The 25,679-nt window shown below is 41.2% G+C and overlaps 1 protein-coding gene across 5 annotated transcripts; it reads left to right on the forward strand.

Moving 5' to 3' along the window:
- The first annotated feature begins 1,659 nt into the window (after positions 1-1,659).
- LOC311487135 (ras-related protein Rap-1A-like) lies at positions 1,660-22,128 on the forward strand. Of its 5 annotated transcripts, none has more exons than XM_084543282.1 (8): positions 1,660-1,794; positions 7,346-7,434; positions 8,617-8,685; positions 8,981-9,037; positions 10,183-10,323; positions 14,690-14,833; positions 15,648-15,778; positions 21,024-22,128. In XM_084543282.1, the coding sequence occupies exons 2-7, from the start codon at positions 7,378-7,380 to the stop codon at positions 15,735-15,737; spliced, it is 558 nt and encodes a 185-aa protein (XP_084399408.1). In that variant the 5' UTR covers positions 1,660-1,794; positions 7,346-7,377; the 3' UTR covers positions 15,738-15,778; positions 21,024-22,128. The 5 variants fall into 5 exon arrangements, with proteins under 5 accessions (XP_084399408.1, XP_084399409.1, XP_084399412.1 ...); XM_084543283.1 differs by having other exon boundaries at positions 1,729-1,794; positions 7,341-7,434; XM_084543286.1 differs by lacking the exon at positions 1,660-1,794 and adding an exon at positions 1,995-2,009 and having other exon boundaries at positions 7,341-7,434.
- The last annotated feature ends 3,551 nt before the right edge of the window (positions 22,129-25,679 follow it).

Raw genomic sequence — 25,679 nt, forward strand, 5'->3', positions numbered from 1 at the left:
GTTTTTCCTTAGTGCTAGCTCTGGAGGTTCTGTAAAGCATTTTAAAACAATTCTAATTGCTATTATCGCTAAAATTTATTTAATTGAATAAAATAAACCACCAGCAAAATACTACACTTTAAATATTTAATAATTATGTCCAGGATTGTGACCAACTTTAGTTTTCTTTATCAATCAACAATTTGGTCTGTGAATTGTCAAAACAGTCACCATATACTTATTTTGTCAAATAGGTTTAACACGCTTTTGTGAACAGTAAATGTTCACATTTGAGAAGCTTGGAAACTTGTTTAATTGTCAAACTTGTTAAATGATATTTGATGGTTGCAGCTTGGCTCCCTGCTTCGACAGTGTTGTATGAACATATGAACATATCAAACTTCTTTCATTATTCAGTATAAAGGACTATGAAACCTATCAAATATTAACATTTGAGATGTTTCATCTTTTTTTGTTTAATTATCAAAGTGGATGCTGATTAATTTTTCATTGCTGCAGCATTAATTGGATCCTTGCTTTGCTGGTATTTTGTCAAATGTTCACTTTCATGCAATGAATACACCAAACTTAATTTATTATTTAGAATAAAATATTCACATTTGAAAAGTTGAAACAATCAAATGTGTTTGCATGTGGCTTTCGAAGGGTCTCTCACTGTTTAGTTGCCAAACTTTTTTCCTATTTTTTTGTCTTTTGGAGCTATAATTTGATTCTTTCAAGTATTCTCTTAGTTTTGGCATCTGACGCAAAGACCACATCGAAATCCTCCTTTCTTTTTCAGCATAAAGGACCAAGAAAACAAGAAATATTCACATTTCAGAAGCCAATTCCCAAAGACTGAAGCGTTTTTCTCAAGAAAGATCTTTCATTGTTTAACTATCAAACTGTTTTTGATTGTTGCAGTCAGTGTTTCATGCCATGCACACACCAAAATTCATTTCGTTTTCAGAAATCTATCAAATATTCAGAATTGAGGAGCTAAGCTTTCGGCATTTTGCTTATGAAAGAACTTTCACTAGTTATTAATCAAACTTGTTGCAAATTATTTTGATTCGGTTCTTTCTGGTGGTATTCTTTCTTTTTTATTATTTTATTATTATGACATCTGCTGTGGCAAAGAGTAGGTTTTATGCAAGACCCACACTAAACTTCACATCTTTTTCAGCGTAAATTTCCAGTAAAACAAGCAAATATTCACCACTGAGAAGGTGGGACCAGTTCACTTTGCTATTTTTCTCTTTGAAAAGACAACTAATTAGTTAGGTATGTGTGTGACTATTAGTGTAATTAAATCTAAACATTAACAGCACTTAAAGGAAAATATTCAAATGGTATGTGTGGCCCCGGGGGATTTTAGGCTTGATATAGACTTTCCCCTTAAGACCTAAAACAGCTGCTGTTTGCATTAGTACTGACTAATGATCCCTTTACACACACACACACACAAATACTCACTGATTTTGTTTGCACCTTTTCAATATTTAACAAATTTTACAACCAGGCAGTGACTCGTATGTGGATACGTGTTTCGATTTAAAAGTGACAGTAAGTGTAGGCTATTTGCAACAGCATGAGATCAGTAATAAAGGTTAAAAAAGCTGATGTGTGTGTGTTTGCATTGGTGGGGACACTCGGTGTGCAGCCCGTTATCATGCAAATGATGCGGGCCGAGCGGCCGCTGTGTCATGCCCTTTTAAGAAAAATGAGAAATAGTCGGGAGTGACGTCTGCTGCGCACAGAGGCCGGAGGCAAACTGACACTTGCGGAGCGGCGAGAGACAGCGAGCAAGAGACGGTGAGTCCAAATGCCAAACTTTACCGCATGCTAAACGCGGTCAAATAAGTCATTTGCGTCCGAGCAAACGGCGTCGACACGCGCGGGGGAGCGAGCACACGCGGCGGAGAGCGCGGCGTGTGTTTTATTCGTCGGGTAAACGAGAAGAATTTGTCCGCAAGTACAAACCGGGAGTGTGCACTCCCCATTTTAGTCAAGGCCAGGCGGAAGGGCAGGTAACGTTAGCTTATCTGCTGTGTCTCTTTTCCCCGAGAAAAAAAAAAATACATCGTGGTGCGGGTTGATTTTCAAAACATGGCCCGGTCGGTTCGCGTCTGAATTGTGAGACGAGCTTGATTGTTGCCCCTTTTCCGACGTGTTTTTGGATGAAACGACAGGGGGAGGAATGTGTCGGCTAGTTAGCTCGGTTGCTAACGAGCCGCAGCTAGCGGTTCGTGAAGTGTCGGCGGCCCGTTGCAGCCAGTTAAAGCTAGCTAGTTAGCGGCGTTTTGCTAACGAGCTTGATAACGGGACTTAGGCTAGTTGCTGGTTTGAAACCGGATCGTTTATGGGCAGATGCTGACCTCACTTGCCTGGATTATAGATTATTGTATTGTAAGGATTTATTTGTAAGCGGTTTTATGATTTGAACAGAATTTTATTAATGTTATGGAAGCTAGCGCTGTGATAATCGCGCATCCACTGAGTGTTTGCTGCTGCTCTGTGGTGTAGTCAGAGCCACAGATTGCAGGGATTTAGCAGGACCTGGAGTGATAAGCATATGCTACTGCCGTAAGCAAATTAGGTAGATTCACAGTGAGATAACTCCGAAGCTCAAACGACTTTCTCTCGTCTGGGTCCAAGCTTTATCCCAGCCTGTTGCAGGCTATTGCTGCTGCAGGATAAGTGGCGTGAAACAGGAAAGGTGTGTGCTCCATCCTCTAATTATAAACACACAGCAGGTCATCTTTATTAATATCGGGTCATGACAGCTTCACAGTGAAGTAGACCTTCATGCTTTGAGGCTAACTGCCTCTAAGGTGCATTTTTTCCCCCTCTACTCTGTGTTAACCCGAATTGGCACATTTGCCTCATCCTGTGCCCTGAATCTCATGGCAGATGAGATAAAGATGAGACACAGGCTGTTAACCCCCTTCCTCCTAACTCTTAGCAAGCCTGCTGTCTGGAGTCTTGAACAGGAACAGAGACTGGAAGAGGTTATTTTAGTAGGTAGCTACTCCTTTTCCATCCTATCAGCATGAAGCCTCATCGCGCTTTGGAAAGAGGATGTGGTTACAGGTCAAGGCCCCAGCGACACAGATGCATTCGGCTGACAGCGTTTGTCAGTTACAGGTCTTTGTCATAATTGAGTTTTGTGTCTCGCTTCAGTTCGGTTTTGACTCACGGGGCCATTATTCACGGTTGTCTGAAAACGAGACGTAAGAACTGTATGACTATATGAACTCTTTAACGCCTTTCTGTTCTGAGAATGTGTGGCAAAAAAAAGGTTTGCGTCGGTTAGGTAAAACCATGTCAGCACAACAAAAATCTTCTGATCGATACAAGAAACATCCTCAGTACTAAGAAATCTTGATTTCCTGAATGAAGTTTGTGCAGCCTTATCAATCATGCTTGGAGATAGGCTCCAGTCTACTGAAAATTCATTTTAGTAGTTACCACTGTGAAGACGCAGTGTTTCTTTCCTTTTTAAAGCTCTGGTGGTAATGGTTTATTTTACAAGCTTGTAAATTCCTAATATCCTAGGGAAGTTTCCTAGAAAGAACTATGTAATTTGGCACTAATTATAGTGAATTAGAGACAGGGTTAACTAACGTTCTTCAAATTAATTCGTAATTAGTTGCTTTTAGAACCCTAGCTTGGGCCAAAGTTTTATATGTGAGAAATTTCAGTCAGGTTTTCTACTGTCAGTAGCTTCTGAGTTATATCCCTAAAGCTTTTTTTATTTTTTTGGTTTGAGCTCAGTGTAAACAGGTGATGTGAACAGCAGTCTCGGTTGAGGTAATGAGTAACCAGGAGCTTATCAACGTTTTGAAAAGCAACACTCCTCTAGAGCGGCTATAATCTCGCCCTGTTTTTTTCTTTCTACCCTCTAAACCTCAACTAAACGTCTTCTTGAGAATGTACCTCCTGTTGTTGGCATGTGGGTTTACAAGCAAGCAGGTTCACACCAGCGTTGGTATCTGCTAGCTCAACCAGCGGATGTGTGCATTTTCAATATCTGCATTGTGTGGAAGACATGGAGGACGGCTGTCAGTCATGCCGACCTGCTGAGTCAGTTGCTTTGACAGTTTTGTCGCTGTTGGAGAAGTCTCAGTAGACCAGGATATTGTGGATTTTGGCTGTGAAGTCTCCTGTTCTCCAAATTCAGTTTTGCAGTGCATCCAGACTCGCTTTCGCCCCGTGTTCTCGCTACCACGGCCACCTAATCCAATTTCCAGCCTTAGATGGATACATACCTTTGGCTGTAGAGGGTGAGTGATGCAGTGATGTCATGGAGGAGCATGTTTTCTGTGGCATGTGGCTTTCCCTCGCTCCTTATTTGCTGGGGTTACTACGAGAGCTGTGCAACAGCAGCGGCGTGTTTGTTTTGCTGGGAATGACAGTGTGTAGTTGAGGGCAGTGGAAAGAGGTTTGGTTTTAAAGGCTGATGTCCTTAAATGGCCCTGTGTGTTTTTTTTTGTGTGTGTTGCGAATGTGTTAGCAGACGGATCAGAGAGTAGTTTGTAGTTTTTCTCGGTAAGAAAATTTGTGCGTCGGAACGAGAGTAGTCGATCGGTCGTTTCGTTTCAGAACGGGCTTCAGTTTTGGCTGGATTAACTCAAAAAAGAAAGGAGACTTGCTGGCTAAGACAGAATTTGCTTGAGCCATAATCAATAAGGTCATTTGAGTTGGGGAAAGTGGTATTTGTGTCTTGGCAGGCATCAAGCTCAACCACTTTGCCTTTCTTGAGAGAATGAATTAACAACTCTCGAGCTGGTGGTGTCCATCTCTCAGGCTTGAGCTCAGCTCGACTGTAATACTCACAAGCTTTCCTTTTTGATTAGTTCAATGCTCGCAGATGGGTTTTAACTTGAAAACATGATTATCTTCATGTGTAGGTAATGGTTGACCTTCATGCAATTTTTTTTACTTGCAAGAATTGACATAAGAAAACAAATGCAGCGCTGGTAACATTGCTTAAAAATGTGTCAGGAACTGGATAAGAGGTTCCAGTTGTTCATATCAACTTGTCTGTCACCTCAATGACAGGTCTTTATATATTTCTAGTTACGGCTGCTTTTTTTTGCTGTGGTCAGCAGCCAGAATTACATAAGAGAAAACCATATCTATATCAGTTCTCCTTTCTGTTTGGCCGTCTGTTACTAAACATGTATTAATGTCAGCAATATTAAAACCAGACTCTCATCCTCCACTTCAAACACAATGTATACCCACAAACGACCTGCGTTATATATATATATATATATATATATATATATATATATATATGAGGCTCGTATTTAGTTGTCATTTGAAAATAAGTATCAGCATTTGTTTAAAAACCTGATTAGAATTGACAATAGAAAAGATGGCGTGTTTGGACTTAAAGTGTTATTTCAGTAAGCATATTTTGCTCTTGCATATTTTTCTTTACGTGCTCCCGTCAGTGATTGCCTTCCCGCCAGAAGACTCTTATTTTTAACTTTGATGAACAGCTTGCTGTAATAATGGGAAACCAAAAACAGAGTTTCTTGCTCCATTTTATGGTGGAGATCCCCATGTTAGAAGAAATTGGTATAGTGTGAGATAATTTCTTAAAACCTGTCCTCTACAGCTGGTAGGTTATGCACAGCGTCTAAATCAGGGTCCTAATGCACACAGTAGGATTGCTGTATGCCAGTTTTGTGCATCTTTCTTGTAGGTTTATAGATGGGAGAGAACAGCTGGAATTTGACAGTGCACTTTTTGGAGGAGCGAGCGTCCTCCGTAACGACCTCTGAAGCAGTCTCGTAATAATCTAACTGCCTCTGTCACAGAGTGGACTCCTGACGTCATCTGTCTTTGCAGGGGTCAGTCCAGAGCGCTCGTACAAGAAACATGACATGCTGAAAGCTGACGCGTGAGGCCTAGCCTAAATCTAAGTTTGACATTGTCTGTACGACATTGTATATGTGACACTGTGCATGCACTTGACTCTCTGTTTGAGTGTTTACATGAGAGTACAGCAGCGTGTGTTTGCATAGCCCTTGTGCAGCCCTGTTCTTTTTCTTCTCCGTCCAGTAGCTCCTCCCTAATCGTGCAAAGAGAACTCCTCTTTGTGTGTAGAGGATTAGGGAATATGAATTATTCACAGTCTGGGCTTCATATCCCACATGGTCACTGCTTGTGATTGAAGTTGGAGGTCCTCAGTCCATTGCCCACCCCTCTTGAGAATTTCGGTGGAGCGCACTTCAAAAAGAGCCGGGTAGGAGAGGGGATCGTCTGCGCCCCAGAATGGCTGACGATTAGCTTTTGATGGTTTGCAGAAAGGCCTGATAATCAAGCGGGGCAATACTCTCGTCCTTGGGACCTGATTTTTAACATAAGCTACTTTCTGATTATTAACACACAGCCTTGATGCCGACAAGCTGCACTTTTCAACTCATGATCCAAGAGTATTCGTCTCAAATTTCAGAACCAAGGTTCATTAAAACAAGAGCCAGCAGTCCTCTGATGTTCAAATGTTTAAGTTTGTCCCGAAGGAAGTTTGGGTATAACACTCCGACTGCTCTAGTTTCTATTGGGATTTGACATGAAGGCACAGTGTTGCAACTAGAGCTAAAAGTGAGGCAATTGATTTGACATTTGTAAGACCAAGTAACTATTTGATTAAATCATTTTGATTTGACAGAGAATCCAAAAAAAAAAAAGAAAATCCCAATTCGTCCTGCTGCACCTATAAACCCTCTCTGCTTGTAGTGACCCAGTTGGCTCGCCCGGTCGACTTTACGCCACAGTGTGTGCCAACGACCCAAAGCCTCCGCGTTCCTTAAAGGGATATTCCAGTGATTTCACCATTTCCTCCCCATGTCTGTTTCCACTTCCCTCAGCTGTTTTTTGTCATTACTCAAACAGGCACCATATTTCTCTTTTACAAACACCAAAAGAAAATGAGTGAGTGACTAACACATCTGACAGCGGGGCGTGTTCTGGTGAGTGAAAGCCAAATGATGGTGTCATTGGGAGGGATATCTGCCAGATGCGTGTATCATCTCCCCTTCTCCCTGCACTCGGAACACACCACAGCTGGTTTGTGTTAGAGAGGGGTCACATACTCTTCACCTCCTCCACCCTGAAGCGGCTCCTCTTGTGGGTGTTCCCTCCATTGTTGTGCTGCTTCTTGTCCATAACCTCCAGGAATGACTAGAATCCTTCCTTTCTGGAGTGGAAAGAGAATAGACTGGGAAAATTCCTTTGCTCGAAAAGACGGTCATTCAGTGTTTTTTTTTTTTGTATTTAATTTCACTCCTGTTTTTACATCTTTACTCATTTTGTTTGTCCCATTTTGCTTCCTTCTGTTTGTCCAGTGCAGACTGTTGGGCTGTCCAGTGAAGCAATCCCGCCATGCGTGAATACAAGCTAGTGGTGTTAGGCTCTGGAGGTGTGGGCAAGTCTGCTCTGGTGAGTATGCCTTCCTGAACTCCTTCCTGCCCCCCCTCTCCCTACCCCAACCTCCAACACCCCTGCAGTGTGTTTCCTAAAGACTTTGTAGATAATTGTCAATGAAACAGCAAGACATTTTGCTAGTTGTTAAAAGAGGCTATGTGCTAAAAGGAGGTGAGTCAAGTCGGGGAGGAAACCGCAAAAGCTCTGGTGAAACTGTCCTTTTCCTAAGTTTCTACTTATTCATATATGACATGTTTCTGTTTCAGGTGTTCACATCTGCTCTTCTCTTAAACCGGTTTCATATAAATTAGCTATATTTGTGTCTGCAGTTTCCATTCATTTGTTGCTGGGTTGCCAATTCTATTTCTCATTCAAGCTGTAGAAATCATGGCCCAAATAAAGTAATACTACGGATTATTTGCTAATAATAATATTTTGCTGATACTGCAGATCACCCATGTTCTGCTGATCTGTTTCATTTGGTTTTATGCAACACTCTGTTTGATGTACTAAACTCTGCACACTGCTAAAATAACTGAATGAGTATTTGCAATCACCATATGCGTTTATACATAGCCAGTCTACTGCTGTATATTTTAATACTGTGCTGAGCCAAATTTCGTTCTGTGTTACACTTGTTGTGTACCTGAATGACAATTAAGTCTGTGTATGTCTGAAATTACAGTAAAACAATGGAAACTGAAATTCCACTTTTTATCTTAAGTTGAAAACGTAAACAAACCTTAATGTGTTTTATTGTAATCACCCAGAGACCATGTATGGCCATGCTAAACTACCTTCGACCATGTGTCAAAATCAGGTTAATCCTTCAAATTGGCAGGATTAAGATGTCGTCGAGTGAACTTGGTCCACCTCTAATGTAAACCTGCCACTAAGCGCAGTAGCTTTATATAGCACAGTCTAAACTTAGACTTTACGTTTGCATGGAGCCACACATGCCAGTAAAATGAGTGCTGGGCCTCAGCCTTACTCTGACACCGTCTTGGCTGCACCGCTGACCACCTCCATGAACATCCTCATTCCAGATGTACTGTCTAGTTGATGTAATGATTGTAGACGGACACGTTGCTCGGAGACGTGGCCCTTTGACTGTATTTGCCTGTCTGGGTGTTTTGTTCTCGTGGCCGGGAGGTCACATTGATCTGACGCTGGCTTTCTTTGTGCTTTCCCTTGCAGACAGTTCAGTTTGTACAGGGAATCTTTGTGGAAAAATATGACCCTACAATAGAAGACTCGTACAGAAAGGTGAGTGTCCCATGAGGCTGGGGAGAGGGAGAGTGCTGGCTTGAAATGAGCTGATTGTTAGCAGCTGCTCTGCGGGTTCACGTCATGATATTGTGCTGAAGAAATCTCTCATTTTACTCCCTTCATTGCTTCCCCCCCCGTCTCTTTCTCTCCTGGTTTTCATTCTTTTCATTTCTGTCCTTATAATATACTATTATCTCTTGACCTTCAGTGAATGCCATATTTATACAGTGACAATGATGCGCTCGGTGACCTGAAATTATGCTTTACATTATCTCACGCTTCTTTCTTGCAGCAAGTGGAGGTAGACGGGCAGCAATGTATGCTTGAAATTCTCGACACAGCCGGCACAGTAAGTGAACTCCACGTCATTGAAACCTTAGTTGAAACCCTGTGTGTGTGTGTGTGTGTGAGCCCTCCTGACTCACTTTAATGAACACCGACTTGGAGATGACTGGGAAACTCTGTGTCTTCCAGCATAATAATTTGTTTTGAGGAAAAACAGGGCTCGCTGAAATAAATTACATCTCGAGCAAGACTGTTTCATTTCACTGCTGAATAAATGAACTGGGATCGCATTCTGAGATTTTTTTTATTTGCTGGGACGTCATCCAGCCATGGCCTGACACTCTGTGATATGTTTCGTCCCCACATAAATGTAGCAGGCTCTCCGCATACCACCACGGTAGAGGGGCCAGAGTAAGGACTATATACACTCACTTGCCAGTTCATTAGGTACACTAGTGAAAACGAATGAATCCTAGTAACACCTCTGCACTAAATCTCAGCTTCATGAAGGTTATAGTATTCAGCATTGTTTAAAATAACCGAGAGCTGTTGTTTCAATTGTATTGTGTTGTAGTGGCATGTTTCTATTATTTTGACAACCCCTCCCCAGTCAACGGACTGCAATACAGTTTAACAGCACCACAAACTACATCCTCCCCAATGATCATGCAGTTGATTTATCACCTTTCTTGCACTGTTTTGACATTATAACGGTCAAAAATGGGGTTTAGTGCGGGAATATTTTATTTAAACCTATTTGTTTCACTAGTGTACCCGATGAACTGGTGTTTTGGTTTGTTTGCGAGCATCTGTTTGTTGACGGCGCAAACGCGTGTATCTGTTTTTGCTAGAAAACCAGTGGGCGCCTTTGTGTCTGCAAGAAGCTGCACACTGCACAATACTGACAGGCATCCAACAGTTGTTACTCCGCTGTATTGTTACTGCACCCACTAGTGCTTCGACTAATTAGATTCCCTCCTACAATCATTCAGTTCATTAAAGAAGTTTAGTCTCACGGACCTGAGGGCAACGTCTTCAAATTGCTTGTTTTGTGTGACAAAGGGTTGAAAAACCAACGATATTTAATCATAAAGAAAGCCCAGCAAAATCCCTATAATGTAGAGGCTGGAGCGGTCAGATGTGTCACTGATCTAAATCTGTGTAGCAGAGCTCATGGCCTGTCCATCCTCTTTTTCTTCCCGTGTGTAGGAACAGTTCACAGCAATGAGGGACTTGTACATGAAGAATGGCCAAGGCTTCGCCCTGGTATACTCCATCACAGCACAGTCCACCTTCAACGACCTCCAAGACCTGAGAGAACAGATTCTACGAGTAAAGGACACAGAGGACGTAAGTGTACAGAATTTGACGTTTTGTATCAACAATTCGAAACATCTTTATGATTTTTATTCAACTTGTGTCATCGTCTTGAGCCGGTTGTCGATGGCACATATGGTGAAAAATGGTTCAGATCGGTTATTAAGCGCCTTATGTCTGTGGGCTCAGCCGCCTACTTTGTTCATAACCTGATCACACTGTTGCTATGGAAACCTTTCAGCACTGTAATCACTGCATCTTTATGCCAGTAATTACAAATTTGTATTACCTCAACATAGTGCATCTGGTGTCACAGTGTTATGACAGTGTGTGTCGTCTGTAGAGTAAAAACAATGAGACTTTTAGACCAGCTAGTAATAATACCATGCACGTCTGTGTGGTTTCATTATTTCATCAGTGTTTTTTTTCAATCTTACTTCAGGATATTATACCCTTACTCTTGGTTTTTCTGCATAATAGTGTGGTTTCCTCCCTCAAGTTTGCCCCTCAGCTTGGCTCTGTAATACTGCCGGATGTGTCATCTCACTATTCCTAGTTTGCTGTTTTGTCAGCCGCACATTTCCAATTTTCTATATCTCTGGTAAACTGCGAGGCTGTTGGAGTGAGTAAGCCCTCCGTCCCCTTTCTGGTGAAGCCGATAGTGCGTCAGCAGGATCTAAGATGCCCTTTTTTGGTGATCTCTGGAGGGAATGAATGTTACTATAACCCTCTCTATTGCTCTTTCCGTCCCCCTGTCTCTCTCGGTTCCCTGTCAGCCAACTGTAAAACCCCTCTCTGTAGCCCAGGTCAGAAGTTTTGTACTCAGTCTTTTCTGTCCTTCTCCTCTCCATCCGTGCTAGTATACTCCTTTTTGTTTTGACTGGACTTTTCACTGCCTGTTGCTTTGTGTTTTCCCACTCCTTTGTGGCCTGCCTTGTGGTCTCACTGTGGCCTGGCACTCTGTGAGGGTGATTGGAGTGTCAGGGATGATGTGCAAGGAAGGCCTCAGCTCATCAAAAACCCAGCAGATTCTGAGGCCGTGGTGCTTCATTAGAGCGTCCGCGGTTTGGGAACTGAGGTTAGCCTCAGGCAAGCAGATGGATTGCAGGATCAGTGGCTCCTCGACATGCAAGAAAACAGTTGATTTTCCTTTTCTTTTGGAAATGTGTTCCCTTTAAATGTGTCCTTCACTTTAAACAGTTTTGCTTATCTGGCTCTTAGGGCCACTCCGTCAGCTATCGGTTCAGTGGCGTTTGAAGCTATTACCTATGATCGCCATGACATCTGTTTATCTTTCTAAGCCTCTTGCAGGAATGCGCGACCAAAGGAAATGCTTAATGTGTTTTCTCTTTGTTTTCCTCTTAGAAGACAGGTTTTTTGTTTGGAGAAAACTCTCAAGCTATTGCAGAGCTAAAGCAGAGTATGTGGTTGCTGCTACAGCTGTTCTTGTTCTGAGCCGTGGCACGCACCATTTACTGCAAAGCTGGCAAAATGTACAGAAGCACTTAATACTGCCAGGTTCAATTAAAATGCCCTTTAATGACTGTACATTGAACAAAGTAGGGTCGAATTCTATCTCCTTAAAGAGGTCATTAGGAGTGAAAAATAAAGTAAGTGAGCATTCACTGGTGTATTAAAAGCTTGCTTCCTTTACTTCCTTCTACAGTTCTTATGTAAGAGAAGTCTTATGACTTTTCCGGGCCATCTCCGTCTCCGCTTGTGTGACTGGGATGGTACTAATGCCTGACTCCATGCTTGTGACTCAACGCTCCATTTGCAAGGATTGGCTTCATTCATTACCGCTATTCTATACTATCCTGTTCAGTGTTCCCCGCAATCCTATCTCGAGCATGCCATTGTGGGCGGGATAGGACCTGTCTGTAGCACGTTAACGTCTGAAGAGATTCTTTGTGGGCTGTGCAGATTCTTCGAGTAGGCTAATGCTGCTGACACCGAACATTTTTTTTTCCCCTCTCTGCATACTTTTTATCCCTGCTTGGCTCTGAGTTTGTGTTAAGAGGGCATACCACTGGTTCTCCCAGGACCCCTGGGAGAAATGTCGTTCAGCAGTCCAGTGTGAGGGCTTGTTTGGATATCAAACATCAAGCAGCAACCTCTGTGGGGTTAATCTAAACATCTCAGTTTCCTGTCGTCTGCCCCACAGAGGAAAAAAAAAAAAGGAGACGGGGAAAAAGAACCGTAGAATATTCATCCTACTCCTTATATTGTGTGAATGTGTGGCCACACTTCTCAAAAAGTGTCCCCCTGAATGGTAGTTGTGGGTCTGAAATGTGAGCAAGTTATTGCGTGTCGGGATGCTTCCACACTTCTTTCAAATATCCAGTTTTTCCAGATCCTTAAGACATGTCTGAGGGCCACTTCTGGACCAGAAGAGGGGACTGAAGGCAGGATTTCCCATGCCCAGATTTATTCATTGCAGACCCACCATAAATAGATTTCCCCAGCAGATATATTATTGGCGCCTGTTGTGTTGCATGCAAAACTTTCCACTAGTTGATTATGTTTTCTTGCTTGCTTAGCTGCACCACAAACAAAAATACCCTGTTAACCCTGCCACAAAATACTGAGCCTTTTGCTGGTTTATTAGATATAAATGTGAAATGAAAAAAAAACAAATGAGCGCACACACAAAAACAGCCTCACACTGTCATAATACCAGAGAGCAGCTGGAGCATGGAATCTAGCTCAAATGTTCGAAAACGTTCAGGAAGGAAAGCGATGTTATCCCGGCTGGGCGGGGCTGCCACGACTTCCTCCGGGCCAGCATTCTCCCTAGATAGCCGGTCAGGAAACAGCAGGCAGGATGAGACGCATCCCGACACCCTCACTGCCCCGGCTTTGCCCACTGTGACAGTCAGGGGTTGAAGATTTGCCCAGAATATTCTCTCTTCCTCGCAGTTTCTATTTTTTTGACCTTGGCTGTTGAAACATCTGACTGAGGGCACAAAAGAAGAAGTGGGTTAGGGTTAGGATGTTTGGGAGATTCCAGCTGCACTTCTTGTCAATAGTTGGAGTTTCTCAGCACTCAGTTTAACTTGAAATGATTTCCTTGCAAAAGAAAGGGAAAGAAGCTTCCTTCCTTGCCAGTTTAGTTTTTTAATCTGGTTTCTCACTTTCTTGTAACCTAATTAGAGTGGTTTTCTTCTAACCCTCCCATCCAGGCTTCAGATTGAAATTAACAGACTTCTTAGCTGTTACAATCATCTCTCCGTTATGCTTATATTTCTTCTAACTATCTCTCTGTCCCAAAGTCTGTCCTCACCTCTGCACCCTGAGTAACTTCTCCAGTGTACTTGGCAAATGTTTAGTTTTGTTGTAGTTTGAAGGGGTTGTTGGCAAACTGTCAATACACGTGTGACATTTTGAGTATTGCAATACATCTTTGATTTAATACTTGTGTGGGAGTGCAGAAGGGATTTTAAGGTGTTGAAAGGGCTCCAAGTGATTCATGAGAAATGGTACGGCCATGAAATTACAAAGTGTTGTCTCAAGAGTTAACAAGACACCTGTGTGGATTTTACTTGTTCTGCATCCTAGGTCACTGTGCCAATAAACCACGGCAAGAGTTTACTCATATCTCATATTTCTCTCTGTTTGTGTTGCATCTTGTTTAAAGTACACCGCCTACTCCGCCTCAGGCAATAAAGAAAAACTGTTCTGCAAAGCTGAACATCCCCATGGATTATTATAGGCAAATATTTCAAATCCTATCTCGCTGTAAATTGCACTAGGTCACACCCAAATTTTTAATTTCATATCCAGATTCTTTCTTTCCTCTCAGAATCATCTCTTTCTTCAAACCTTTGGCTCAAAATACCATCTGTGTTAGTTTTTTTTCATTGCCTCACATCTGTGGTATTTTCTTTCTATGAGGTAGTTATTTTGTATTTATGTATTAATCTTGTCACGATTTTATATTAAAAGTAAAATGATTTTTTTCCCACCTCCTCTCAGCAAATGTGCTTCTAAAGCTAAACTACTGTGTACGTTCCTCCACTTCCCTTTCAGGATCAGTTTCCAGTTCATAGATTGCTGCGCATGTTCTTATGTCTTGAGCTGGTAAAGATGAGGCTTAAAGAAATCTGCATTTTTCATTGGATGGTATTTTTGCCTGTGCTGGAGGTCAACCTGGTCCCTGCCTCTAGCCAATCAGAGTAGGCGGTCATGAATAATGCAAATGTTATGGAAATGGATTCAAAACCTCCTACTAGGCTGTAAGCAAAATGGATTTTGAGGAATGTAAACAACCTTTGGTGAATAAAATGTCACATATGGTTAAAATAGACTCTGGGCCATAATACCTGGCCTATTAGAAGAGAATGATAAAGTCTGGCTGGGTATATATATTCATGCACATTTATCTTCTTCCTTGTAACAGGTGCCGATGATCCTGGTAGGGAACAAGTGCGACTTGGAGGATGAGCGTGTGGTGGGGAAGGAGCAGGGCCAAAACCTGGCCAGACAGTGGAACCACTGTGCCTTTTTAGAGTCCTCTGCTAAGTCAAAGATCAACGTCCTTGATGTGAGTACACACGGACACAAGCCTCTGCCAACCCTGCCCGCGTTGTCCCTCAAACACCAGACAAAACACACTCACTTGCCAGTTCTTTAGGTACACTAGTGGAGACGAATGAATTTAAATACAGTCCTGCACTAAATCCTAGCTTCACAAGGTAAAGGTATTTGTTTGAAATAACTGAGATAGATGTTGATTTCACTGTGTTTTTATTTTGGAGGCTGTTATTGAATTGTATTGTGTTGTAGTGACGTGTTTCTATTATTTTGACAGCCCCATTTTAGTCAGTGAGTTAGGCTAAATACTGTCTAACATCACAAGAAACTACATCCTCCAAAATGATCATACAGTTGGATCACCACCTTTCTGGTTCTGTCTCAACATAAACTGAATATTATAACACTGATGAAGGGGAGTTTGGTGCTTGACTGTCATATTAGAGCATGTTTGTTTTTACTAGTGTATATAATGAACTGGTGGGTGTGTGAGATTTATCTGTCAGGGACTTACTTGAAAAAATCTAGAGAATTACAATTAGACACACGAGTGTTCCCGTCATCTGCAGAACTGTATTTTATTGAGGATTAGTATGGTTCATTTAATGTTTTACCCATTCATAATAATGATGATGTTAGCTGGATTATATTCTGGTTACAGTGATCCTCAGTGCGACACCCTTGTTTTAAACCTGTGCGCAAACTGCGACACAAGCCCACTTATCCTCATGTGATTTTAAATGTACGACTGTGTGTTAGGATTGCCTTCTGTAAAAAAAGGAGGCATGAATGATTTTGTTCATTTCCTGTCTGCTCTCTCTTAGATCTTCTATGACCTGGTCAGACAGATAAATAGGAAAACGCCAGTGGAAAAGAAGAAGGCGAAAAAGAAATCCAACTGTGTCCTGCTTTAAAGACCCCCACTCCTCCAGCCCCTGCAGCAGCTCTGAGCCAGGTGTGTGTTTGTGTGTGTCTACAGTTTCAAAACACGTTAGTCATAAATACCCATCTGGCATATTCATGAGGTCATGACTCACAGAGGAGCTGTCAGGTTAATTAGCGTTATGTAATAGCTTTGATCTTTCTGTGCCGTGTCAGATGACGCTGCCTGCATCCGTTGAAGTTTCTCATTCATTACAGTCTATTACGAGTTTGTCTGCAAGTCCTGTCTCTTCTAAAGAACCTGAACACAAGAAAACTGGCGAAATCTTGAAAGGTGCAGTTCAGAGAGAGCCTCCCTCTAGGCAACAAAGAAAATGATGAAAATGGATAGAAAAAAAATAACGTTTCTGACATGGAAAACAGGCTGTACTTGATCACCTGACCAGTACCAGATTCATTTAATAGGAAACTGAAAAAATATGTTAGCTATTCCAGTGCAGCTGATAGACGGTGATGTACCGTACTGAACGTAGTCATCATCCGAAGAGGAACCGTTCCATGTGACAGTAGATCAGACACCATGTTTATAAGTTGCTTGTGAGCGATGTGTCTTGTGAGCCGCTCCCTGTGAGTAGTGGATAGTATTTCAGTGATTCTGATGAGACGCAGGTCCAGCAAATCCTCCTACATATGCCAACATCTCTGACTCACCCTTCAAAAGCGCGAAGTGCTTTCATTAGCACTTTTCTTCATCTTCATTACTCTTTGAATGAGTCACGGCACGATAGCTTTACTTTAATCTCAGACCTCAGCAAGCTGTGGCAGCTGGCTATGTCTGAGGAAATCCTGATCTGTCAACGTGTCGTTTCCCAGAGAAAATTAGATTCGGTTCTTTATTTTTATGTTTTACTTTCAAAGCGTTTTTTTTTAATATATATATAAATATATATATATATTTTCACCGGATGCTGTGAATGAGGAAGTCTCAACGCAGACACGCTCACTTTTCTTATTTTTGTCAATCCCAAGAACAAACAAGCTTGTCTGTTAGTTTCAGATCCAGTTATCTTAGTCAGCTGTAATCGGTGGAAGTGACATTTTTTTTACTCTAATGAGGTAAATCACTAACAACACTTTTCTATCATTATATTATTACTTTAACGCGTTAATTGAGATTAATTAATTACACAAAAATAACACGTTAAACATTTTTTACGCATTTTAATCACACTTATTTTTGCACCGCGGAACGTTTCTCACTGGATGAGTTTCGGCGGACCGATTATACTGGAGCACCAACTAGCGTTCATTACTTCAGACAACAACAAACCACAGTGAACATGAACGAAGAAGCTGATGAGACCGCTTTGGTTGGCCCCGTGGATGGGAAATATGCTATTGCTACACTTAATGGCAAAATTGCACTGGTCTGTTGGACTTGGTTGAACAAAAATAAACAATATTTTGTTGCTTAAGCTTATGTATTCAGTCATTATTCAATGGTATACTAAAAATCCATATGAAAAAAATTACTTCTCACTGTTCTCAGGTCAAATATTTATATGCGATTAAAATGTGATTAATTTCGATTAATTAATTACAAAGCCTCTAATTAATTAGATTAATTTTTTTAATCGAGTCCCAGCCCTAATTATTACTGCTATTAGTTTAGTTGGAGGTGGGTGTTGTGAGGTCTATGTTTAGTAAAGTTTTTCTACACAATTCAATTAAGAAACTCTGTCCCTTAAATATACACTCATTTGACAAAAAATTAGGGACGCTAGTGAAAGCAAACACATCCTGAAATATCAGCCTTGCACTAAATCCCACTTGAACCCTGTTTTAATGCTCGGTTTATGTGGAAACAGCTTCAGAGAGGCTGTAATTAAACTAAATGATCATTTTGGAGGATATAGTTTGTGGTGCTGTTCAACTGTATTGCATTAAACGCTAAATTGTTTCCGTTATTTAGACTAGCTCACTGACTAAAGTGGGGTTGTCATAGTAATAAACATGTGTCGGTACACCACAATACAGTTCAATAGTACTACAAACCAGAGCTGCAAAAATAAAAACATAACTGAATCAACAACTCTTCTCTCATTTTAAAGAAATCCTGTATACCACTACCTTCATGAAGCTAAGATTTAGTGCAGGACTGTTATATTAAGTGATCCATTTTCACTAGTGTAATGAACTGGCAAGCTAAGTGAACATATATTATGAATAACGTCACATTTCCCATTTCTAATTTTAACCTCTAGCGCTACTCTAGGTCAGAGTTCATGTCCATCGTAAGCTCCTGATAAGACTGAACCGCACTTAACTCATCCCTCTCCAATTTAGAAAGCATGAGTAAAGAGCGTTCCCACCCTGATGTGGAAAGTTTCCTTTGGCTCATGACTTTAGATTTAGTCAGTGGGGGAAATCTTGCGAGATCTTATGATGTCGGGCCTCTGTGTTTCCAAACATTGAAGGGAGTGAAGCTTAAAGGGTTCAGAAAGCTTGAAAAAACTGGGCTGATTAAGTGTTACTTGATCTTCTATTAAAGGTGCTTGTATAGCTTGGTTTTGTGGTCTTGAATAAATTAAGTGGGTATGATGGTGCACGCCATCTGACAGCACCTCCATGATGAATGCACTAAAAGTGACAGAAGTAGCTATGTGACTAAGAAGAGCTTGACAGTAAAGGTCAGATGTTGGCTAGTCGCTGTGCAAGGGGGATGTTGTCGGCTTTTGTAAAGTCGCACATAATGTGACACATCTTGTGCTGGGTGGACTGATGCGACTGTGGCTGCTCATGTTTATCACCACTGCACTGGGTTAATTTTGACTAATGGACAGCTGGGAGGATAAGCTGACAAGTCTGAGGACTGTAAGTGATGGTGAAGACCATATTTAGGAGTCCTTTTCTTTAAGCAGACAATTAATATATTCACAAGAGTTCATATTTTCCTTTCTCCCGTCTTAATCATTAGCATCTTGTCTAAATATAATATTGCCATACACACACGGGTTGAATGTTTCCAAAAACTAGCTGCTTCTACTGAGACTGCTGTCGTGTTTTTGTATCAGTTCTTGGCTACTCCTTTTTTTTTTCTCTCTCACTATCTTCTTCCTCGGGCCTTCGCAAGAGCATGCCACGTCAGTTAATTCAGCTCGGCGTGTTGTGTGTAATTTGCTGCTCATCTGACTGTTGTGACGGCAATGACGAATGGGGGAAAAAAAAAACACCTCAAAATGACAGCTAATTATGTGCAAGACTAAAAAGCATCTCTGAAAGTCGGTGGCTTGTAATATGAAAATATTTAGATGTCACATTAAAGGAGTGAGTTTAGTGTCAGTACTATGAGCTCTTTGTTATTTAGAAATTAAAAAGGGTGTAGCTGCACAACTCATAGTTAACAAGTTTTTTTTCCCCAGTGTTTTGGTCAGAGAGCAGTCTTGTAAAAGGCCCTTCAGTCTTCTGTTAATGCATTTTGCGCAGTGTTGTCAGGACAAAACTTCAGTGTTGCCAAAGCAACAAATGACCAGCTGCAGATTGTCATCTTCTACCTTCTTCACGTTTAACTTTCAGGGTGGAAGAATATATTTTCATATCGCCAATAACGCCAGATTAGTGAAACAGACAGTACCATTGTGCCCAGCCCAGCCCAGACACCAGGGTTTGTAAACCACCCACTGCGTTCCTCATCTGAATCCGTCTGTGTTGGTCAGTTTGAATGTCCCTGAGTGTGTGAGATTGGGGCCTCCGTTAGCATGCCCCGGGGCGCCGTCTGCACCCCCCCCCGTCCCACCCCGTTCACACGCTGGCCAGCCCAGTGAACCAGCACTAATAGGATTTCAGCCTCACTGTTCCACTGCTCACTATAAACCAGTATAGGAGAAAGAGAGGGTTTACAGTGCCAGCCACAGGCGGGACACACAGAGAAAGTTAATGGGACATTTCACTTTGTGGCCATTTTCCAGCCTGCTGACCTCATGAGCTACGAACTCTGGTTTCAGATCCTCAATACTCATTTGGGACAGGGATTGTCAGGGAGCTCAGATATCTGATATGATCATATATTGATTTTCAGGATTGTTTGTGTTCAGACTTGTGCAGTTTTTCTAATTTGTGGGCACTTTTTATACATTCTATACAGGGTGTTTGTTTTTAATGATTTGTTTGACTCCATTTAGTCAAAGAAAAATCTGGACAAAACTTAATGGCATGTTTCTTGATCTCCTGAGCAGTTAAAGCAGCAGGTGGCCTTTAAGAGTTCAATTCTGCCGTGCTGAGTCGGATGTGCCCACATGTTGTTTTATCACTGCAATATGCCTTTATAGAGTTGCTAATTGAGTTTTGGGTTGTCTCTAAAACTTTGAAGTCCAGAAGTTAACTTGGATGTTACCCCAGATGGCTGTTGTGTATGTAGCTCTCTGACAGTCAACCTGTTTAATTGTGGCTGCTGTTCATTTTGGTCCCACATTAAGTCAGTGGTCCTGAATGGATACCAGCATAGCCCTGGACCTGGAACACCTAAATGCTATCACAAGTCAAAATGTCTGCTATGGACAATGTCTATAGGTTTACCCCTGCTAGGCTCCTCCAGTGCACCCCAGTCAAATGCCCTTTCTGCCCCGTTGGATGGCATCATGCCCCACAAATCAATCCCAAACCTACACATGTACTCACTTCTGTTCTCACATTATCCGTGCTTTTCTGTCAGTACGCACGATCAGACTGCCTAAATGGAGCCAGCACGACAGCTGCACCTGAACACATCCCAGTAGGAGCTCGACTGACTCTCTTACATGTTCTTGTTCTGAGTAAATGCATCAGTGGGAGTGATCGCATCGGGTTGTGAAACTTGGCAGTTAGTCAGTAGTGAGGTTCGTCCAGAGTTATCCTGAGATTCTGACACTGACAAGTTTTTGAGGAAAAGGGAGTAGGTGTAGTCATCGCTGAGACAGTAGGCAACGGCCAGAAATGCCATTAAATACGGAGCATATTAGTGCAGCCTCTTCAGCTGCAAATAAAAGACATTAAGGGTTGATTTGCATGAAACCTCTTGAACTTATTTTAAGAATGTCGCTAAATGTCTTCTTAAAAAACAGGACATATTGTAGAGTATAAAAATGTTAGTGGCAGCTTTTTGTGATTGATCTTCTCCCACACTTCCCTCCTCCTCACATGAATTTTCCAACACATGTAATGTCACTCCATGGCCGTTAGAGGGCACCAACCGCTTATGATGTTGTATGGGAAGCATTTAGTGGGGGTGGGAGGATTGATGGTAAATGAGGCGAGGATTTAACCAGAGCGTTGTCTTGCAGAAATGCTGTAATGAAGAACTGTTGCCCTGATTGGAACGTGCCAGCATTCCAACAGCCCCGCCCCCTTCCCTCCATCAGCCATAAACGGTGAATCAGCTGACTGAACTGCTCCTATCAAAGACGAGGACGATGATCCACACGAGAGCAAATAAAGAGAGAGAAAGAAAGAAAGACAGTAAGAGAGAAAGAGAAGACTCTGGTCTCTCGCCTCCAAGGACCTTCCTCTGTGTCTCAGTTTCAGTGTGAACCCTGAACGGACAGTCTCCACTTCTGCACCAACAAACAGCACCACAAACTGATGATGATGATGATAAAACACAGCAAAGCCTCTGAAAGTTAAAACGAAAAATACAAAAAAAAAAAAAAAATTCCATGAGCTGCCAACATGGCCAGAGAGCAGCCCCTTATTTTCATTATTTTTTTGACAGTTTAACGTAAAGAAAATAATAGCGTCTAAGAAGGAAAACAAAGTTAGAACTTGGATTCAGTATTTTTCATCTTTTTCAGTATCGTATTTGAAAGACATGGAAGTCGACCTCCTTTAGTTGTATGATTATAAATATTCTTCGAAAACGAGCATGAAAAAAAAACGCATCAGTTATTACGTGTAGATGTTTTCAAGTGAAATCAAGTGGAAAAGTGAGAAATTTTTTATAGCCATACACCTATTCTCCATGCCTGTCATGTCAGTGATGATAGATCAAGGTCTATAATATGTATTATTATTTTTATTATATTTTTTTTTTTTCTTCGTTCGCCCTGTTGTTCATGGACTTCTCTTCTGCAAATATCTCTCTCTGATGTGACTTAATTTTATACTCAGTCACTGGGATTTCATAGCTCCCATAATATATTCTAATGCCATTTTTTGCATAAAAATGCTTCAGAAAAAAAATGGGTCTTTTATAGAAGAAATACGGGGAAAAACAAGGATTGATTTCTATGTCTCTTGAAGCTGAAATATATTATACTAAACCAACTCTAATAATGCTTCTTGTGTTTTTCTGTCAATGATGTTCCAGCTTTTATGGATTATTAAAGTACATTTTAGTACATTTTCATTATACTGGTCAATGTATTTTTGTGAATTAAACTTTTATTCAAAGTGGATTTGACTTATTTGAAGAGAATTACATTAAAATGTTTTTGTTTTATGTTGTAAACTTAATATACAACAGATATATTGTTGGTATAAGATAACTATCCGTTCTTCATTGATTAGCAGATGGTGTAGCTTCATTATGCTCTGCATTACTCTTGGCGACCAGTAGGTGTCAGTATATGAACAGAAACTGCGTTAAATCAAAAGCCAGCACACCAGAAGTAAATTACATAACGAGGCTTAATGAGGCAATCATTCACAATCAGTCACACATTCCTTTATCAGACATGATTATTATTATTCTTCTTCACACCTATCATTGTGAGCGTTAGGATGAGGGAAGGATGCCACATTTCTCGCACCTCGTATCACTAAGCCCCCACAGTCTGCTCTTTTTTAATCCTTTCTTTCTCACCTGAACGGCTGGATTTTCTTTAATCTTCTCCCACTGATCTCCAGAGTAAAGGAAAGAGCTCGGATTTAAAGAGCTGAATAGATGGAAGGTTAAAGGCTTCACCGAGGGGGCGTCAGAATAGTTTTATTTATTAATGTTAAGAAATTAGACAAGTGAATGGGTTAGAGTTTTCTGGCAGTAAAAAAAAAAAAAACTCCTCTACTCATGATATATAAGCTAAAGGTAACAAATAACTGTCATGACACATTTTAAAGTTTAACTAACATCCCAGATTAATGGACTATTCTTTAGCATTGAATATGAACTTTTAACTGTGACCACAGTCTTCAATAAAAAGTTGCATAGTTTCTTACTGATTGACTGAAGCCAGTCCTTTATCATGCATTCTTATATCCAAAAAACTTACAGGGTTTCAATTAATTATTTCAATTAATACATCTATTATGTCCTTATAATAGAAAGAAATATTAAAAATCTTTCACAACTTTCTAAAACCCCTAGTTGAGATTTAGAAATCACTTGTTTAATCCAATTGGTCTTGTCATGCGCTTAAAAGCAGACTCAAATGATTAGTCACTTGCCAAATTTTGGCGAATTAAATGCCAGACAAACAAACCAACAAGCGCATCCAAAGCAGCCTGCAGGCCAGGAACACAAGGATTTTTTCTTGTGTAGAGAGGAAAAAAAAAAAATTGCTGCATCATCTAAGCTCCTTACGTGTGTGTCAAGCAGAGGAGGATGCTAAAAGTCTGCTGGTGGGGACGGCGGTGACGGGATTAAAGCGCGTGAGTCACATCTTCTTCCTCTTGTTTTTGACTCTTATCACCTACGCTGCAGCCTTGATCAGGCTCCTAATCCCTTTAGTGGTTGAGAAGCGGAGGAACACCGAAAACACTTCTGCATTCATTTCCCTCTGGGTGAAATAACGTCTTGCTGTCATCCTCCACAGTCTGAGGTTTCTGCAGCTCCTCCGGGTCCCATCTGAAGAGAAGGAAGACCAGGTGGGCTTGAATCAAAGCACTCTCTTTCTCATTTCTACGAAAATGTAATCACATCCACTGTGGATAACTTCAGGAACAAGCGTAAAACACGGCACTGTAACAGCCAGGTATACTGCGGCGGTTTGGTCTGTGGCTGATGGTCATTCATGCTCCTTGATTCTGATTAAAGAAAAATTTCCAGCAAATAATATTTTAGTACAGTTTAGTGAAGACCCTTTCTGGTTTCAGTGTAAGGTTGAAAGATTTGGAAAAAAAAAATGCAAGCAAAGTCACTAATTTTTGTAGATTTGACAAAAAGATTTTATTTTAAAATCATTTGGATCAAGAAGATGAATCAGGAACCAACACCTAATTAAGACCATGTTTCTCTCCATCTTTGGTCTAAGAGACAACGCCAATAAATACATATTAATCAATGGAGCATCCACAGATTTAGATCAATTTTATTGTAGACATTAAATCTTTAAATTCATTGTAAATCTGTCTGACGTTCTGTCATGGAGCCGTCCTCCTCCCCTTCTCCACCTTATCCATCAGCCATCTGCTAACTCTGCTCCACAACCTGTAGTGTCCAGACTCCTGGGGGAAATATCTCAACGTGTATCTGATGGATTGTCACAAAACCTTGTACTTGTATTTGCCGGAAGATGAATCCTAATTTCTTGAGGAAAGCGCCCAAATTTTCCTCTAGTACCACTATCAGGTTCCCATTTGAGGCTTTAAGGACTCATCCTCTCGTGCTGTAATCAGGCCAGAGCTTCAAGGATTCATCCTGTAGTTTGGTTTTTGCCCCCCAAATTTAAAGGGAAACTACTGTTTTTTACAACCTGGACCTTATTTCTTGCTTACAATATGGTTGTTTATTCACCCATATAACTTTGGTGTTATTTGGAGTCGTTCGTCAACGGGGGATAGCACTAGCGTATCATAACAAAATATTGGTGAAATGAACGAGTTTCGTGGCAGATAATGTGTTATTTAGAGGCTGCGTTGCGGTGCCCCAGTCACTCCCACTATATGGATATACACGGAAGTTATATGGGTGAGTAAACGATTGTATTTTATGCCAGAAATAAGGTCCAGGTTGTAAAAAACAGTAGTTCCCCTTTACGTCCCATTGGACTCAACTGATGGATTGCAGCATGTTAGCATTGCCACTGAGAGCGTGCTAGCATGCTGATGTTAGTGTGGCCGGGCGGTGGCTATTTTACCCTAATTTTTAATGAGGGAAAGGATAAGTGAAGGAGAAAACTTGAGGGAAGGAAACTAATGCAGACAACGCCACCTGGGGACTTGCACCCCAGGATATAACCCGAAATAAAACAATAAGATAAGGACACAGGTTCGACCACTGAGGAGTCAGAGACCGTAGTTCTTGAGGAACAAATACTTTTATTATAAATGAGGTAAAGTCAGGAGCAGGACTAAAGAAAAACTAAAACTGGTACTGCTGCTGAAAGTAGATAGAAGAGAACAACAAGGTAAGTATAAGACAAAAATATTTTATTAATACAATCTAAAAAATCTACAGTGACGCTAAAACTAAACTAACACACATGGGCTGGGGCCTCAGGGGGAGATAGACTATGTGGTGTGCACCCCGTCCTACTGGTACAGCACTATGAAATAAAACAAAACTCAAATCACTCAAACACATGCATAAAAAGGGTGCTCCAGTGTCTACTTGCATACAATGGACAGGAGTGCTCACCACTGCGTCCGCCTCCCACCTGACGACTCCCAGGCCACACGGAAAACAAAAAAGGACAGAAACTTCCTGAAACACAGGCAGAAATAAACAACAAAAACCACAACCCAATTGCTTATTAAAATGATCCCTAACCATAAACCCAAAACAAAGAATCAAACAGAAATATACTTAAACTAAACTAACTTAAAGCTGGACCAAACAAAACAGAAACAGAACAGCAGGTGAACCTAAAAGACAGAAAAAAACATGTTAACAGGGACAAAATAAAGCTAAATCAAGTTAAAGAAACACTAAAAGGACCCTACTCACCACCTTAGCACTCAACCACCTGGAACCAGCAAGAGAGGCTGAATGAAGCCATCTTGGAGCCTTAAATGCTGCACCTGGGCAGAGGGGGAGGAGCTAAGGGAGGTACCCTGACTGAGAT

Source organism: Chelon labrosus, assembly GCF_963514085.1.
Source record: "Chelon labrosus genome assembly, chromosome: 4".
Classification (NCBI taxonomy): Eukaryota; Metazoa; Chordata; class Actinopteri; order Mugiliformes; family Mugilidae; genus Chelon; species Chelon labrosus.